This window comes from Plectropomus leopardus, chromosome 19 (assembly GCF_008729295.1).
Source record: "Plectropomus leopardus isolate mb chromosome 19, YSFRI_Pleo_2.0, whole genome shotgun sequence".
Lineage (NCBI taxonomy): Eukaryota > Metazoa > Chordata > Actinopteri > Perciformes > Serranidae > Plectropomus > Plectropomus leopardus.
Genome location: NC_056481.1, coordinates 24,344,641 through 24,363,381, shown reverse-complemented (window position 1 = coordinate 24,363,381; position 18,741 = coordinate 24,344,641). Strand labels below are relative to the sequence as shown.

Below are 18,741 nucleotides of genomic sequence, written 5' to 3'. Positions count from 1 at the left end.
ACTAACTATCGTCCAACTACCGACCTCACTCTTTGGGACACTCAGCCTGGGAGACAATGGGAACAGCAGAGGGTCTCCAGAGTGAAGCATAGGTGTATTTAAAGAACTGGATACTATTGTTTCATTTATTAGAGCGAAAATTTCTCACCAGGGACAAACTTGGGAAAAGGCTCTCACATTTTGGGCTTATTTGGCATTTTAATGGTTTTATAGCTCAAAATGTGACAATACAGAAATCCATTTGCACATTTTTTTCAAGTATTTCTTTTGTAATTACACACAGAGATTGTGCTAAAGAGTCACTGCGATGTCCCCTGTTTATGTCACCTTTGCATTGTTACAGATAATCAAACAACGGCTGCATCATCCTGCTCCAGTGTGTGATTTTAGACAGCATGCCAGAATTGCAGAAACAAAAGAAGCATGATGGCTGCAAGTAATAACATGGCAATAACAGTCATTTATAGTTTCTGTTATATGGTGACTGATCTCATCCTCTGCCTCAGAGGGTTTTTTTGTTTTGTTTTGTTTTGTTTTGTTTTTTGAGTTAGCTGCTAGCTGCTGTCACCTGCTTTGATAAAGCTCCCGGGGTTTAAAAGGGCGGACCATGCCTTCACTATCCTAGGAAATGCAAGTTCATCTCTTGTTAAAGGGTGACTAAACCCCCCACTTTTGGCTTGAGTGGCTCCTCCCCTGGACAGTGAAAAATGTCTCAAAAATGGGCAGGGCTCGATCCACAGTTGGTGTGAGGGTGGGGGCAGGGGACTTGGTTGGTGATGAAAGCAGGCTCCTGCTGTCAGGATCGGCCAATAGCTAAATTCAATTGCAAAAGTCAGGTTTCAACCTTTAGAGGGAAGTCACTATGCATATCCAAAAGACAGTATGTAGAATTTTAATACTTTGCAATTAAATGTCAAAAGTTGGACCTGAATCATCAACAACACTACTTAATACCCATGCATATTGCTTTGCAACTGATAAAAATGTTTTTCAGGGTTTAGGTTCTCCTTAAATGGCCTTTTATTACATTCCTCTAGTTAACCCTTAAAATTACACACAATCGTATCGCTCTGCACACAAAATGTGCTTTTCAAAATCAAGATTTAAAAATATATTATACAATAATAATATTTGCTACTATCACTGAGTTCGTTTTTTAACGAACATCAGTCCTAATCATATGCAAAGTAGATTTTTCCTTTTATGATGACAGCCTGGGATATGTCAGTGATTTGCAGCAGCATTATTGTGACAGTGCATCTAGTGGCAATAGCATGTATTTTCTCCATATGCCAAATGTCATCACATCATCAGGTAGAAAATAGTAAAAATTACAAAGTCCAAGGCAAATGTCCAATATGACACCCAGAAGTCATACAGTGCATGTTTTTATGCTTTGATGGCTGTGGTATCAAAAATTGCAGTTTGAGTGGGTTTCAGTGGAGCATTTTTTTTAGTTTCCACAGTGTATTTTAGACTTATTGTAGGAACTAAGCTGGAAATTCTTAGATTAAACAAAAATACACAATCTTGACTAAATGTATGCTATATGCATGAACACAGCCAAAATTATCAAAAAAATGAAAAACGCATAAAACGCGCCAAATAGTCCGTAAGGGTTCATTTTACATTCTTGGCTTTTCTTCTTTTGAGCAGCTCCAGAGTGAAGTGGAGAAGCCCTTCCTGACCTTCAGGGAGAACTTTAAGAAGGACATGAAGAGGTTTGATCATCACATCGCTGACCTGCGGAAGCAGCTGGTTGGTCGCTACGCATCAGTGGAGAAGGTATACATGAACACATATAAGAAAAATATAACCCTGCTTCTGTCCTTGCTCACTGCAGCAGCAGGATTTCAGGAATCATCTCCCTGGTGATTAAAATTCCACATCTCTTCCATAAGCGGACGGCTGTTTCCCATCCCTGGAATGCTTCCTGCTTCTTATGTACAATGAATAGCTGAAGCCCGAAGGCAACTGCAAATCTGTCTCACATCATCGGTCATCTGAGCAGCGTCCACTGAGGGACAAAACAGTTTCTCTCTGATAAATGCATCTGGTGGACAACTGAGCATTTAAAGCAGGACAGAAAATAAGATACTGGCTATGCTGGCTGTCATAAGGCACTGGGTGATAGATGATTACTGAGACAATGTGTAGCAGACCGTGTTATCGCTGTGATGAATGAAACAAACTTTTATCACTTTAATTACAATGATGTTTCCAGAACACTTCACATTAGTTTCAAAAAGTGCCTTCCTAAATTCAACTCGAAATTTAACTTTTTTACTTTTTACCATTATTAGGCTAACCGGAGGGCTTCCTGCTTTGGGATAAAAATATTTCTTTATGTGCAGCTGTGGGATCTGAGCGTGTCTCTGACTCTAGTCCCTTATCTCCGGCAGGCCCGTAAAGCTCTGGCAGACAGACAGAAAGAGCTAGAGCTGAAGACTCAGCAGCTGGAGATCAAACTCAGCAACAAGATTGAAGAAGACATCAAGAAGGCCCGCAGGAAATCCACTCAAGCAGGTCAGAGTCCGTGGGGTCAAAGGTCACACTGCAGGGTAACTGCACGGTCAAAGTTTCACTCAGGTGTTTGTTGTTTCAGGAAGGAAGGAGCACTGCCCAGCAGGCTCTCAAATGTCAGTGGATGTAAAACATATGGTGTGATGAAAAGTAGCTGGTGCTGATGATATAGTTTTAACAATTTTTTTGTAATTTTATAAAAAAAACTTCAAATTTCTATTCCATGGCGGTCTGATCAGGTGTTGTGAAGATATGTTGCTCCTGACCAAAGAGTTTGGTTTTTGGTCTTGCCTTTAACCCTTTGAAACGAGAGGAAATAGTTTTGATTTCTTTCAAAAACATGGAGAGAAGGCAACAAGCAACTGAACAAGACATGGCCCAAAATAAGTAAAAAATTGTTTTCTGGACATTCTTCCCTATCTTTTTGGATAGTTTTCTCATCATCTTTGCCTCTTTTTGAAAACTAAATTTTAGTTAATTTCCTTGTCATGTTTCAGGAATTTCTTGCAATGTGTGGGACATTCTTCTTAAGTTGGCCATTGCCAACTTAGGCATTAGGTTTTTATGACCTATTTTTATGACTGCAACATCTCAGCAATGTCTAGAGGGAGATTCTTCAAATTTAGCACAAACGTCCACTTACACTCAAGGATGAAGTGATTAGATTTTGGTGACCATAGGTCAAAGTTAAGTCTCACTGTGACCTTGTCTGTCTCATCCTTTTGAATGCAATATCTCAAGAACACCTTGAGGGAGTTTCCTCAAATTTGGCACAAATTCCCACTTGGACTCAAGAATGAAGTGATTACAATATGGAGGTAAAAGGTCAAGGTCACGGAGACCTCATAAAGTATGTTTTTGGCCATGACTTAATAGCCCTCAAGAACCACCTTGCCACTGTGCTGACTGTACAGATCTTCTCTGTGAAGTATGCATGTTTTACAGACATGGATTTAAATTATAAGTGCAACTTCACTGGTGCACAGAGGCATACAACTGCATAGTGGTATATCTAGTTTCTCTCTGTTGTAGAAAGAAATCGAACCAATCTGTATGGGTTTTGAAGGTTTAAATACTTGTTTAAGAGTCTGATCACAGCCCAAGAAAACTGATGGGTTAAATTAGTCAATACAGTCATTTCTATTAATCTGAATTTCGAGCTGTAATGTGCAAAGGTGATAGTACTCTTTAATGCAGATATATTGATCTGGATTTCATCACTCAACCTATAAAAGTCCCTCCCCACCAGATGTAGGATCTCTTGTTAGAGATCATCTGAGGATGATGGGCAGCAGTTTGTGTCTGTATCGCCTGCAAATAATTGCCGACAGCAGAACTCACACAGTTTAGCAAATGGTTAACTTACGATCCTCCTCCACAGTTTCTGTAGCCCTCCATTGAAGCGCTCACTTGAAATCGGCTGTGATCCGAGATGGTTTGTTTGTCTTTTTACATGAGTCATGAGCTTTATCAGCACTTCGAGCCAGACTGGGAGGGCTTTTTTTTTAATAGAGGAATGGGAGAGGAGGGAAAGAAGGGGGTGTCAGAAACATTCTGCGTTCACACCAGATTCACAGAGAGACGTGGGAGTGGACCAACTCCACAGTCCCTTGGGATACTCTCACATACATGCACATGAATAATCTGGCTGCAAAAAAACCCCAAAACATCCCACAGTCATTTCATCTTTATTATAGACCTAGTCTGCTGACTACTTGAGTGAAATTCTAATGGAAACAAAACATTTCCATTTTTTAAAGACTGAATATGAGACCAAAATGCATATTACAGTGAGACCATGCATTGTCATGTTTGATGGTAGAAATAACACTTCCTCTTACAAATATAAAGTTCATAGTTCAATTGATAAGCAATTAAATACATTGTTGCCCAATTTGATTTTTTTTTTAATTGAGCAACTGTCCAAAAACAGCCTTCAGTTAAAGGCGAGCAGAGGCTGTATATATATGTAAGTTAAGCGAGGGCTGTTTATATACAGTATATGCCCATTGATAATAATTTATATATAATATGTATTTATATATTATATATATTAGCACTGAATGGAGATGGCATGTTCTCCCTGTGCCTTTATGGGTTTCCTCCCACTGTCCAGAAATATGCACATTAGGTTAACTGGTGATTCTAAATGGTCTTTTTTTTCTTTTTGCTGATTCAAATAAAATGTAAAAAATATAAATACATGATTTCTTTTAGAAATTGAATTAAGGAGAATTTAAAAACACCTCTAAATTCTTGCATGAAACATCAAAGTGACCTTTTTTGCATCTTAAGGTCTGCAGCAAACAGAAGTAACATTGATATAATTTGTAACTTGAGTACAGTAGCAGAGTGTAACATGTACCCAAACACCCAAAGCACTCAAGTGAGCTCCAGCATCATGTGTTCGCTATAGGAATATGATGTCTGAGGCCTGAAGGTAGTGCTCGAGTTTTAGCGTGATCTTTGAAAATAACTTAAAATTGATTTTCAGATGCCCTATACAGCCCTGCAGGATCCTATTAAGCAAAAATTCTTAGTGTGTCCTGCAGAAATAGAGTGTATGTGTGGCAATTTCTTCTTTGATAATCTCCAAAATCACACCATTTTTTTATTGCTAGAAACTGTGTAATTTGGTTATTAATATAGTAGCATAGTAGAGAGAAGAAGGCCATGCATTCAAAGAGGCTTAAGGAAAAATAATATGCAGCTCTGGGGAGGAGTATAATATTCACCCAGTCCCAACCCAGGCAGCCCTCTATTCAGAAAAGTACAGTCCCTTAAATATACAGAATGACTGTGTGTGTTTGGCGTTTTTTTATTCATTTGTCTTTGGCATCTCTCTCTAAATTTTGACGTTTTAGTCGCAGTGCTGCATGCGGAGCTCTCCAGAGTTCTTTTTTCCTCAGTAGCAGTTTATCACTCACAGGGTGGATAATTGATCTTTTGATCTGTTCAGATCTGATCAGATCACATGGATGGAAGGGGGAGCTGTTTGTAAGTGAAAGCAAACTTTTAGAGCCAGCAGAATGAACAGTTATGTTTCACTTTCAGTCATCAGTCATCTGATGTTCTACTGTGCAGTCTCTGCCCCGAGTGAGCAAAAATAACCTAACCGTATATATACATATATATATATATATATATATATATATATATATATATATATATATATATATATATTAATAGAGCTCCCCTCAACCAAAAATCTATTTGTGGTGGCTGATAATTTAGTTGTGGCAACCCACTACACAAATAAATGAATCTTCTGGAGATTCTGCATGACCAGGGAATGGCAATCCAGTCTGATTATCACGCTACATTCATGCACACATTACGCTTCTAACAGTCTGCATGTTAGAAGGCCGCGAGGGGAAAAAGAGGTGGGTGGAAAAGTAGCGCGAGCAGCAGCCGCTTTGGTTTGTAAAAGTTTTTAATAGGTGTGCGACCTGAGGAAAGTGACTGGCTGAGAGTAAACAGATGTCGACTCTCTGCCGGAGTGTGATGTCATGACTCAACAAGGCACGACCACATGCTGTCACACACACGTACGAATCCTCCATCCAAACTGGCTCCCCTCACCACACACACACACACACACACACAACACACACACACACACACACACACACACACACACACACATACACACACAGTCATCCCTCCTCCGTGCTGCTTATGCAACCTTGGAGAAAAACAGCAGCAGTTGTTGATGGTGCTCACGGCGTCTGGCTGCCAGTGATGATGACTACAGTGTGAGGGAAGCGGGGAGGAGGCTGATGCCAAAACAACTAAAGCACGGCATCTGTCTGCTCATAACAAAGACTCATTATCGCTCGGTGCTCTCGCTGCATCAGACTACAGCATTTACTCACTTATGTCTCCCTATAAGTGGGATTTCCGAAAAATTTTATATCAGCCTCCTCAGGCCATGATCGCCCTTTAATGGAGCTCATTACTTTTGCTTTGTTTTTTTCCTTTAAAAGAAGAGAATTTATTGGCATTCTTTAGTTTTTTTTTTAAGGGTTGGACGACTGATGTAACGGGCTTATCTGCAGCTTAAACTGCAGCTCTTTTGCATTTTCTTCCCATTTTTCTTCGCTTTCTATTTATAGAAACATATTCTAAGCTGACCTGAAGACCTTGTTTACTGTAAATGTTACAGCTGCTGCTCCAGCAAGCAATTTTTGATGTGTTGCAACACACAATCCTCATGAAAATATATTAAAATAGATCTCATTCTTTAACTTCTTACATCCAGCAGATCCGCCAGTAGGCAAAGTATTGGTCAAACCTACAAAACCTCTTTTTTTGTATGTATGTGTGAAAAGTAACTAAAAACACCAAATATGTTAGGCCAAATTTTGAGGAAACGTGTTTAAAATGATGCACAAAACTTCTGTAATCTAGACTTAAAGCAGCCATACATTGCCAATATCTTGTTGTAATTCTCTTTTTACTGGTTTATGTGAACGTAATAAAACAAAATACACAACCAAATTAACATGACGACCTTTAAATCATGTAAAAATGGGAAAAAAATAGTTAAAGAAATAAATAAAAAAGAATGAGCAAATAAATATGGCAATATTTTCATACTAAAATGGATCAAATGACTATGTGTAATGTGAAATATGTGGCTTACAGTGACAAACCCACAGAGAATTATCACCCTGCAGTACCCCTCAGCTACATATAGAGCATTTTAGCCTCGTCTAGTTAATTGTTTTGGTTGCAACAGGCAGCTGTCTTCAGTTAAAAAGCTCTGATAAACTCACTGTATGCTACCTGCTCAGCACCAAGCAGCAGACAGACACAGTTCAATACTCAAGACCACAGTGAGACATTGAACAGATATTTTTCTTTGGAGGTGATGGAAACCAGCTTAAAGCTGAAAGGAGAGTGAAAACCAAACTTAGATTTGTTAAATTCCAAATGAACATTTGCGTCTGCAGGATGAGAAAATAAGGACTTTTTGCCAACCAGTTTGCCATAATATGAAAATTTTGTCTTTATACCTTGACTGCCCACCAAGTGAACACGTCTGGCAAATTGCAAGAAATACGTTGATTTAGATGATTTAACAGCTAGGTAAAATTTCCAGAAAACAAACTTGTAATTGGATATTTAAAATTCTGGCCTTTCAAGGTTTTTTTTTGTTGTTTTATATAAACTTTTCTTTTTTTCTTTCATTTCCTCCTTTCCTTTCTTCATATTTTTTTTCTCCAAGTTTCTGGTTCCCTTTTTGTCAGGTTTTAAAACAAACATTAAATTGCTGAACAAATTAATTTGATTGATTGTATTTAAAATGTATAGGTAGGTAGGTAGGTAGGTAGATAGATACATAGATAGATAGATAGTATATGGAGCTATAATACAACAACAGAATACCCAGCATGAATATGAAGTATTCTGAAAAGGAGTAGAAGGAAGCAAAAACTTATCAAATTATACCCCCTTTGTAAATTTTTTAATCAAAAAACATAATAGCAAACATGAATGATTCCACTTTCCACCCCAGAATCCCCCCTCACACTTAATGAAATCACACAAAAAGTCAGTGAAACTCCAGCACAAACTGTACACTACAAGTAAGGAACTCTTTCATTTACCACAAGACACGACTTGGTAGCTAATTATATCACCGCCTGTACTGTAACTGGAACAGCACAACTTCAGATTAAAAAACAGCTGTTTTTCTTTGGACCCGAAGAGCCCTCTTTGGTCCCCAGTCTCCACTTTGAGCAACACTGTCCCACACAGGCTTGGAGCTATTCAGCAGTCACATATTCAGTAGAAGAATACAATATTAATGTGAGTCAAAAGCAGCAGATATAGCAGCGGAAGACTGAGAGTCATCTGCTGAGGAGCAGAGTGATCAGCGTCATTTCCTCCCTGATTTAATCTGGCAGATGATGAGTGTTTGTTTGGTTGTCAGCAGGATACGGGCAGTGACATTAATGAAAGGATGGATTAGACCTTTCCTTTTATCATTGCTTATGGTATCATAATGAAATCTATTATCAGTCCAGATCGTCTGCGCTGTTTGGGATAATCGCATCAGCTGAGTGAGGTGGAACACTGAGAATGTGTTGAAGCGGCGCCTCAGCTGGTAGTGAATAGTTGGATAGTAGCACCACCTAGTGAAAAATTATGCACCATACATTTTGAAGTACCCTGATTTTGTCATGTCTCTTTTCGACCCATGTGTACATGAATTTCCATGTTTAGAAGTCTCATTTAATATTCTCTGTATTTTCTCGAACAGGAGACGAACTGATGCGCTGTGTCGACCTGTATAACCAGTCTCAGTCCAAATGGTTTGAGGAGATGGTCACCACAAGTCTGGTAAGAAATGATTTTGTGTAGTTTGGTGTGTGAGAGGAAGCTGTTCTACTGTGTGTTTTTTTTCATCGGGTTTGTAACAATGTCTTACAGTATTTTAGAATTTAGAATCAGAAATACTTAAATGATCCACGGAGGGAAATTGTGATTCATTGCAGTCACTCTGATGTAAAGCATACAGCATAAGAAATAAATAATACTATAAAACTGAAAAATTAGATAAAATATGTGCATTTGTAAGAATAAAAAAAATGCATTATGCTTAATTTTCACATCAGTTTGTAAAGAGAAAAAAAAAATTCAAAATGTAAAATGTGTATAATATTCTGCGGATGCAAAGTGTGTAAGAAGCTTTTTTTTTTTTTTTGAAAAGGTGCTGCAATGTACAGCACATTACATTCATAAGTATTAAAAACAAAAAGAATTGCTACTACTTTTTTTCAAAGCAGTTTAAATGTGCAAACCTCATTTCTGAATGATATTGTGAGTTTATTTGATACAGATGTTTCTAGTTTGTGTTCCAGTGTGAAACTACGTCCAGACTTAGAAGTGTGGCATTTAGTTGTAAGCTTATTTATTATTTGTTGTAAGAACTGAGCCAAAATAATGAATGTACTACATGTTGCGGTAAAGGCTACTTATACAAAGAAACTGAAAGACCCTAGGTGTCTTTTAACATGAACAAAATGAAATACAAGGAAACAAGTCTTGTGTAAATAAATAAGGAAAAGGTAAAGGTGAAATAGTCATTTTATTGAAATATAATAGTTAACTACATAATATACCATATATTTCACTTTTTTATATGCATACACATGCTTCTGTGTGCACCACCAACATTTTAGCCAACATGATGCCAAAATTAACATCATTATTTTTTGCTTTTATAAGATTTGCGTCAGTGCCTCAACTGAATGAACAGGGAAAAAAAGTGCTGAGACACAATTTTCTGTCATTTCTGCTCGCAATGTTTCTGTCTTGTCGCCTACTCTCTGGGTCTGAGTTTCACTGTGAGCCGGGCCAAGCGCACACATTCATTTATGTTTTATTTTTTAGTTATTTTCAAATTTTGTGTTTTTTGGAAAAGTGTACTTGCAGCATTATGCTATCGTATTATCATTAGTTGCATAAAGTGGTCTTAAAATGACAGTAATACAGTTTATTGCAATTATTTCTTGCATAGTATGTCATCTACCAAAAATAGTTACTGTGACAGGCCAGGTTGAATACAGTTTAAGAAAAGGCTTCCATATCTTGTTATTTTTAATAGCTCTGTAGAAGAAGCTTCTGATTTTTGTTTCCATTTGGACTGATTGATGGACCTCTATAATTGTCCACATTCTCAAAATATACTTATAACCACTGTAAAACTATTTGTAAGATGTGTGTAAGGGCAAAAGACATTGAATCTTTTTCTCTAATACCCAATATGTATGTTTAAAACCATTTTTTCACTGAAGACTTGAAAGTGCATAGTTTATTAATGTGTAGGCTCTGCTTCAGTTGTTGAGTATTTGGTCACTTCAGAATCATACATTCGATCACTGTAACCCAGGATTTCCACTGCTTGCATGTGCGTTGCGTTATGGCTCTGCTGTGGTTTTTCTCCATGCTCCCTCATTCGTCAATTCCCACTGGTTGCGTTTTGAATCAGAGTGGTGAGACCAAGATGTTCCCGTGGTAATTACAGAATCACGCACATTGTATCAGTACAGATAAAGAATTAATAACTCTATTCTCTCCCATAACTCCCAATAAGTTGTTCCACGCCATTTCCTTTCTGTGGTTTGTTCCTATAAAATGGATGTGTGGTGTCATAACTTATTTTGTGGTTTTCCATCTCCATAATTAGCTTCTCCACGTCCGTGTTGTCAGTCGTAACCTCTGAAAACCACTGACCTGTTAATTCAGGCCTGGATCTGCTCATTGTGACATTTTGTTGATGTAGTTAATTGAAATACGATCAGACGTCAACACGGAGTGTTTTATTCTGAAAATTAACAGAAATGTTTAATGTTGTGTTGCTGTCTGATTTCCTGTCTGCTCTGTGTTAAATTCGGCTGAATTGATACAAAGTGCTTTGGTGTCTGGCAAAAATAGGAGCCTTGTGTATCTGATCCGTGAGCGTCCGGACTGCCGGAACTGGGACGGAGTCGATCCGCAACGCAGCAAGCCAATGGGAATAAACACATAGACTATAGTGTAATCTGTTTGCTCCGTCTGCCGTGACGGATCGGAGCCGGACCGCACACAGATCTGGTGGAAATTAGGGGTAACAGTCCAGGAAAAGGCCCAGCCTTTACAAAATATAGTTTACAGTTTGCCAAATGGGGAATCTTAAAAATAATTCCCTCTAAGTCATTCTAAGCCTGTTAGCATTGCAGAGCATCTCTTCTGCTCAGTGGAGACAGATGGAAGTGTGGAGGTTTCTCTGTGACTCAGGCATTACACACTGCTCCTCTCCTCAGGAGCTGGAGCGTCTGGAGGTGGAGCGGGTGGAGATGATCAGGCAGCATCTGTGTCAGTACACCACCCTTCGGCATGAGACAGACATGTTCAACCAAAGCGTGAGTACAAATTCAACCCAGTATAACAACTACTTAAAAAAAATACTCCACACTGTTAGTTGAATTGGGCTGTCACTTTAAGAACTAAGATACAGTTAAAGTTCAACTGTTATTCATCATTACCGAAGATATAGTGAAATGTCACTCCAAAATATGTCTTAAAACGTAAGATGAGTCTAATGGTGGGAAGGGTATACTTTGACCAACAAATAGCAATTTCTATATTAATGACTAACCCTATGTTATGCTGAATTTTTTTAGGAAGTCTCATTGATCAGTCAAATGCTCTGTACTTCCCAAAGCCATTTTTTTTAAAAACACTAGTATATCATTAAAAGAAATGTTATGGTTTCTTATGTCATCAAGGAGTCATATTATAGGACATCATACAAATGTTATAGTATAGCATGTGCATAGTATGTCATAAGTAATTCCATAGGATGTCATAAAAAAGTCATAGTATATTATGTGCGAAAAAATGTCATACAGATGTAAAAGTGCAGTATGTCATTACACTGAGTATATTATAAAATATCAGAAAAAAGTCACAGTATGGGATGTCAAATAATTACAAAATTAGTATGTCATAAGGCGATAGTCTGGCTACCTGTCCAGGGTGTACCCCGCCTTCTGCACGATGACAGCTGGGACCTGCGACCCTTGAGAGGACAAGAGGTTACTGGAAATTAATGAATGAATGAATGAGTATGTCATAAGATGTCACAGAACATTATGCCATTGAAAAAAGTCATAATATAGAATGTCATAAAAAATGTCTTTGTATAGTATTTCATAAACATTACCATTGCATAGTATGTCACAAAAAAGTCATAGTATGGTATGTAATAAAAATTTCATAGCATAGTATGTCATAAAAACATGCCATTGTTCAGTATGTCATGAAAATCACAAAATAGTTATAGTATGTTGTGTCAAAAGAGTGTCATAGTGTAGTGTATCGTCAAAAATAGCATAAAATTGTCTTAGCATAGTATGTTGTCCAAAATGACATGAAAAACTCATCGTTTAGTATGTCGTTCAAATAAGTATGAAGGAGTCATAGTATATGTGGTCCAAATTAGCACTGAAATATAAGTATGTTGTCAAAATATCACAAAAAATTCATAGTATAGAATGTTGTCAAAAATAGCATAAAAATGTCAAAGTATAGTTAGTTGTCCAAAATAGCAAAGAAATGCATAAAATAAAATGTTTTCCAAAATGGCATGAAAAATTCATAGAATACAATGTCATCAAAATTAGCAGTCTCAAATAGCATTAAAATATCATAGAATAATATGTTGTCCAAAATAGCACAAACATGTCATAATGTAGTTTGTTGTATTTCTGTATTGTGTCATAGAATAGTATGTTGTCCAAAATAGCATGAAAACCTCATAGTGTAGTGTGTCATGTAGAATACCATGAAAAACATAATAGCATAAAACTCAAAATAGCATAGCATAAAAGAGAAAAAGTATATTATGTTGTCCAAAATGGCTTGAAAAATCATAGTTTAGTATGTGATCCAAAATAGCATGAAAAAGTAATCTTAATTCATAATCATAATTTTTTTTATTTTTTTTAAAGTCAGGCTTGAGTATATTGCAAAAAAAACATTAAAAAGTCATACCGTAGTGTATAGTATATTATGCAATAGTATAGTATTTTGTCCAAAATAGCACAAAAAAGTCATACTATAGTATGTCGTCTTAAATAGCATAAAAATGTCAAAGTATAGTATGTCGTCGAAAAAAGCATAAAAATGTAATACTTAATTAACTGAGTGCCAGCCCTATTCTGGCTTGTGCCCTTGTGCTCAAATAAAAGAAGAAACTCTCTTTTTCGTCATGGAAAAAATTGCACCTTGTTCCATTCTTGATTTATCTGAAGTTGAATAGAGGCTAGTTTAATCAAAAAGAACACTTTTTTCTAGAAAGCTGAGAAAAATGCATTTTTGTGAAAGGGAGTCTGTCAAGCAAAACAGTGATTTGAATGTTATAATTTTGCCTTCAATGACATAAAAGGCATCTGAAAACCCACAAAATAGAACCGGAGTGCTATTCCATTATTCCTACCTGCAGTATTCATGCAACCGGGCCTGCTTTGAACACATTTCAAAGGAAACGCTTCGGACCCCACGGGACACTCAGTCAAGAGCATGGAGGGGGAGCCCGAGATCCATAAGAATTTCTTCCAGCGTCAGCTGGCGAAACTGGTCACTTGACCCTCTCTGTTTTTTGGGGGCATTTTATGCCGATATTGAATTGATGTAGCTTTGTTGCTGTAGTCTGAATGACCTCCGTACAGATCACTCTGCTCTCTGATCCCGGCTACTCCACTTCATGCTTTGATCTACCGTCTTTTGTAGTAGTTATACTGTCATACTATACTATGTTGTTCAAAAAATCATAAAAACGTCATAGCAGTTCAAAAATTGATCAAAAAGTCAAAGTAAAGTATGTCATCCAAAAATTGATCAATACCTCCTAGTATAGTATTTTCTGCAAAAAAATTTCAAAACCTCATAGTATAGTAAGCCGTCCATAAATTGATAAAAACGTCATAGTATAGCATGTTATCCAAAAATTGATCAAAACATCATACTATACTATGCCATTCAAAAAATCATAACTATGTCGTAGTATAGTATGTCATTCATAAATTGATAAAAACACCACAGTATATGTCCTCCAAAAATTGATCAAGACGTCATACTATTCTATGTCATTCAAAAAATCATAAATACGTCGTTCTATAGTACGTCATCCAAAAAATTGATCAAAATGTCTTAATTTAGTACGTCGTCCAAAAATTGATTAAAATGTCATAGTATAGTATGTCATCCAAAAATTGATCAATACGTCCTAGTATACTATTTCGTCCAAAAATGTATTAAAACCTCATAGTATAGTATGTCGTCCATTAATTGATAAAAACGTCATAGTATAGTATGTCATCCAAAAATTGATCAAAACGTCATTCTATACTATGTCATTCAAAAAAATCGTAAATACATCATAGTATAGTATGTCATCCATAAATTGATAATAACATCGCAGTATAATATATTGTCCAAAATTTGATCAAAATGTCATAGTATACTATGTCGTTCAAAAAATTATAGAAATGTCATAGTATAGTATGTCGTCCATAAATTGATAATAACATCGCAGTATAATATGTTGTCCAAAAGTTGATCAAAACGTCATAGTATAGTATGTCGTCCAAAAATTTATATAAACATCATAGTATAGTATGTTATCCAAAAATTGATCAATACATCATAGTATGGTATGTCGTCCAAAAATGTATCAAAACCTCATAGTATAATATGCCGTCCATAAATTGATAAAAACGTCATAGTTTAGTATGTCGTCCAAAAATGTATCAAAATGTTATACTATACTTGTCGTTCAAAAAAATCATAAAAACGTCATAGTATAGTATATAGTTGAAAAACTGATCAAAACATCAAAGTATAGTACATTGTTGAGAACTTGATCAAAAAGTCACAGTAAAGAACATTGTAGAAAATTGATAAAAATGTCATAGTATAGTAAGTCGACCAAAAATGTATATAAACATCATAGTTTAGTATGACTTTCAAAAATTTATCAAAACGTCATAGTATAGTATGTTGTCAATAAATTCATAAAAATGTCATAGTATAGTATGTTATTAAAAAATTGATCAATACGTCCTAATATAGTATTTTGTCCAAAAATGTATCAAAACCTCATAGTATAGTATGCCGTCCATTAATTGATAAAAACGTCATAGTATAGTATGTTGTCAATAAATTCATAAAAATGTCATAGTATAGTATGTTATTAAAAAATTGATCAATACGTCCTAATATAGTATTTTGTCCAAAAATGTATCAAAACCTCATAGTATAGTATGCCGTCCATTAATTGATAAAAACGTCATAGTATAGTATGTCGTCCAAAAATTTTTAACAAACATCATTGTATAGTATGACATTCAAAAATTGATCAAAATGTCATACGATACTATGTCATTCAAAAAATCATAAAAATGTCATAGTATAGTATGTTGTCCAAAAGTTGATCAAAACGTCATAGTATAGTATTTTGTCCAAAAATGTATCAAAACCTCATAGTTTAGTATGCCCTCCATAAATTGATAAAAACGTCATAGTATAGTATGTCTTCCAAAAACTGAACAGCACATACTATACTATGTCATTCAAAAAATCTGAATTATGTCATAGTATAGTATGTCATCCATAAATTGATAAAAACATCACAGTATAATATGTTGTCCAAAAATTTATCAAAACGTCATAGTATAGTATGTCCAAAAATTTTGACAAACATGAGTATAGTATGACATTCAAAAATTGATCAAAATGTCATAGTATACTATGTCATTCAAAAAATTCTAGAAATGTCTTAGTATAGTATGTCGTCCATAAATTGATAAAACATCACAGTATAATATGTTGTCCAAAAGTTGATCAAAATGTCATAGTATAGTATGTCCAAAAATTTATATAAACATCATAGTATAGTATGTCATCCAAAAATTGATCAAAATGTCATAGTATACTATGTTGTTCAAAAAATCATAGAAATGTCATAGTATAGTATGTCGTCCAAAAAAATGATCAAAACACCATGGTATGGTACATCGTTAAGAACTTGTTCAAAAAGTCACAGTATAGAACATCGTTAAAAAATTGATCAAAATGTCATAGTATAGTATGTCATCCAAAAATTGATCAATACATCATAGTATGGTATGTCGTCCAAAAATGTATCAAAACCTCATAGTATAATATGCCGTCCATAAATTGATAAAAACGTCATAGTTTAGTATGTCGTCCAAAAATGTATCAAAATGTTATACTATACTATGTCGTTCAAAAAAATCATAAAAACGTCATAGTATAGTATATAGTTGAAAAACTGATCAAATCATCAAAGTATAGTACATTGTTGAGAACTTGATCAAAAAGTCACAGTAAAGAACATTGTAAAAAATTGATCAAAATGTCATAGTATAGTATGTCGTCCAAAATTTTTTACAAACATCATTGTATATTATGTAGTTCAAAAATTGATCAAAATGTCATACTATAGTATATTGTTAAAAAAATTATAAAAATGTCAAAGTATAGTATGTCATCCAAAAATCAACCAAAACATCATACTATTACTAAAAATGTCATAGTATAGTACGTCAACCAAAAATTTATATAAACATCATAGTTTAGTATGACATTCAAAAATTGATGTCATTAAATAAAAAAATTATAAAAATGTCAAAGTATAGTATGTTGTCCAAAAATTGATCAAAACATCAAAGTATAGTACATTGTTAAGAACTTGATCAAAAAGTCATAGCATAGAACATCGTAAAAAATTGATCAAAAAGTCATAGTCTAGTATGTCGTCCAAAAATTGATCAAAACATCATAGTATAGTATGTCGTTCAAAAATTATGAAAACGTCATAGTATGGTATGTCGTCCAAAAACTGATCAAAAACTCTTGTAAGACTCTTGTCCCTAACGCTATCACTGCTTTGTTCGGTGTGCTTCCCCCTCCACTCAATCTCTCTTCCACCAGTAAGGATATGATTGCATTTACAGCTCTGTTAGCTAGGAGACTGATGTAGTTAAAGTGGAAATCCTCAGATTCGCCCACCTATGCAAGCTGGGTAGAAGAGGTGCTGTATTTTCTTAAACTGGAAAAAATTAGGATGACCTTGTCTGGGACTCAGCCTGCCAAAGTATTTTGAACTGAACACAACGGTCTTGCTTTTGATAGTTCCCATTTATTTTCCTGTTTGTGTTTGTATAGTCATTTTATTTATTTATTTATTTTTTGTTTGTTGTTTGTTTTTAAATTATGATGCTATTACCACTAATATGTGTTTAATGATGTACTTTCAATGTCAATCTCAATTCTGTGCTTCTTTTATGGGGTATGTACCTGGTCAGAAATACTACTACTACTACTACTACTACTACTACTACTACTACTAATAATAATAATAATAATAGTTTATCTAATTAATGATTGTAACCGCAGGTGTATGGCTTTGTGGAAAATCAATATACAAAAACAACCCAACTAATTTGATCAAGAAGTCAGAGTATAGTATATTGTCCAAAAATTGATCAAAATCTTATGGTATCGTATATCTTTCAAAAAAAATCCCAAATATTTCATAGTATAGTGTGTCGCCCAAAAACTGATAAAAACGTTATAGTATAGTATGTCGTTCAAAAAATCATAAAAACGTCAGACTAGTATGTCAACCAAAAACAGTAAAAACTGTCATACTATAGCATGTCATCCAAAAATTTATCAAAATGTCATAGTATACTATACTATCTTGTTCAAAAACTGATAAAAACATCACAGTATAGTATGTCATCTAAACATTCATTAATACTTCATGGTATAGTTTAGCGTTCAAAAAAACATCATGGTATGTTGTTAAAAATGTCCAAAATACTATATTATGTCATCAAGAATGGCATACAATCGTTTTGGTATAGTATGCCATCCAAAATTACATAAAAACATCATGGTATTATATGTCATGCAAAATGGCACATAAAAGGTCATAGTATCATCCAAAAATCCATGAATTCACAGGATAGTACGTCTTCAAAAATAGTTTTTGACTAAAATGACCCAAATGTCATCCAAAATAGGATAAAAAAGCCATAGTATAGCAAGTCATTAAAAATGTCATCATACAGCACTTTTCAATAAACATTACTGAAAAGAAATTCCAGTACAGTGCACAATAAATTCAGTGTAGTTTGTCACAATAGTGAGAAAATGACAAAAAAAATTGTACAGTATGTGATAAAGAATTCCATTTTATAGTATGTAACAAAAATGACATACGTCATAGTATAGTATGTCCACAATGACAAAAAGAGTGATGTCACAAAAAATACAAAGTCAGAACATAGTATGTCACAAAAATGACCAAAAAAAGTCATGTTTTTTAAAAAAAAACCAAAAACAGTCTTATGTCAATGTGTCATAGGCCATAGTATGGTTTGTCATAAAATGGAAGAAGAATTATAGTACAGCATGTTAAAAAATCTCATAGCATTGTACACATAAAAAAGTGACTGTAAATTATACAGCCAATGTCAGCCTTGACAGCTGAGACTCAGCAGCTACATGTGACGTGATACAGTGTCTTATGACACAACCATGATGACGTGCACAAGTTACTTTATATCAAACTTTAGCACGTATTGTACATGAAGAAATCAACAAAATTCCCTTCATGTGAGAACATTCAAATTG

General features: G+C 35.0%; 1 protein-coding gene across 1 annotated transcript in view; it reads left to right on the top strand.

Moving 5' to 3' along the window:
* The window catches only part of gas7b (growth arrest-specific 7b), an 80,749-nt gene that overhangs the window by 59,965 nt on the left and 2,043 nt on the right, over nucleotides 1-18,741 (top strand). The window contains exons 10-13 of the mRNA XM_042508462.1: nucleotides 1,657-1,785; nucleotides 2,403-2,526; nucleotides 8,792-8,871; nucleotides 11,337-11,435. Coding sequence (XP_042364396.1) covers nucleotides 1,657-1,785; nucleotides 2,403-2,526; nucleotides 8,792-8,871; nucleotides 11,337-11,435 — 432 coding nt within the window. The remainder of the gene's footprint in view (nucleotides 1-1,656; nucleotides 1,786-2,402; nucleotides 2,527-8,791; nucleotides 8,872-11,336; nucleotides 11,436-18,741) is intronic.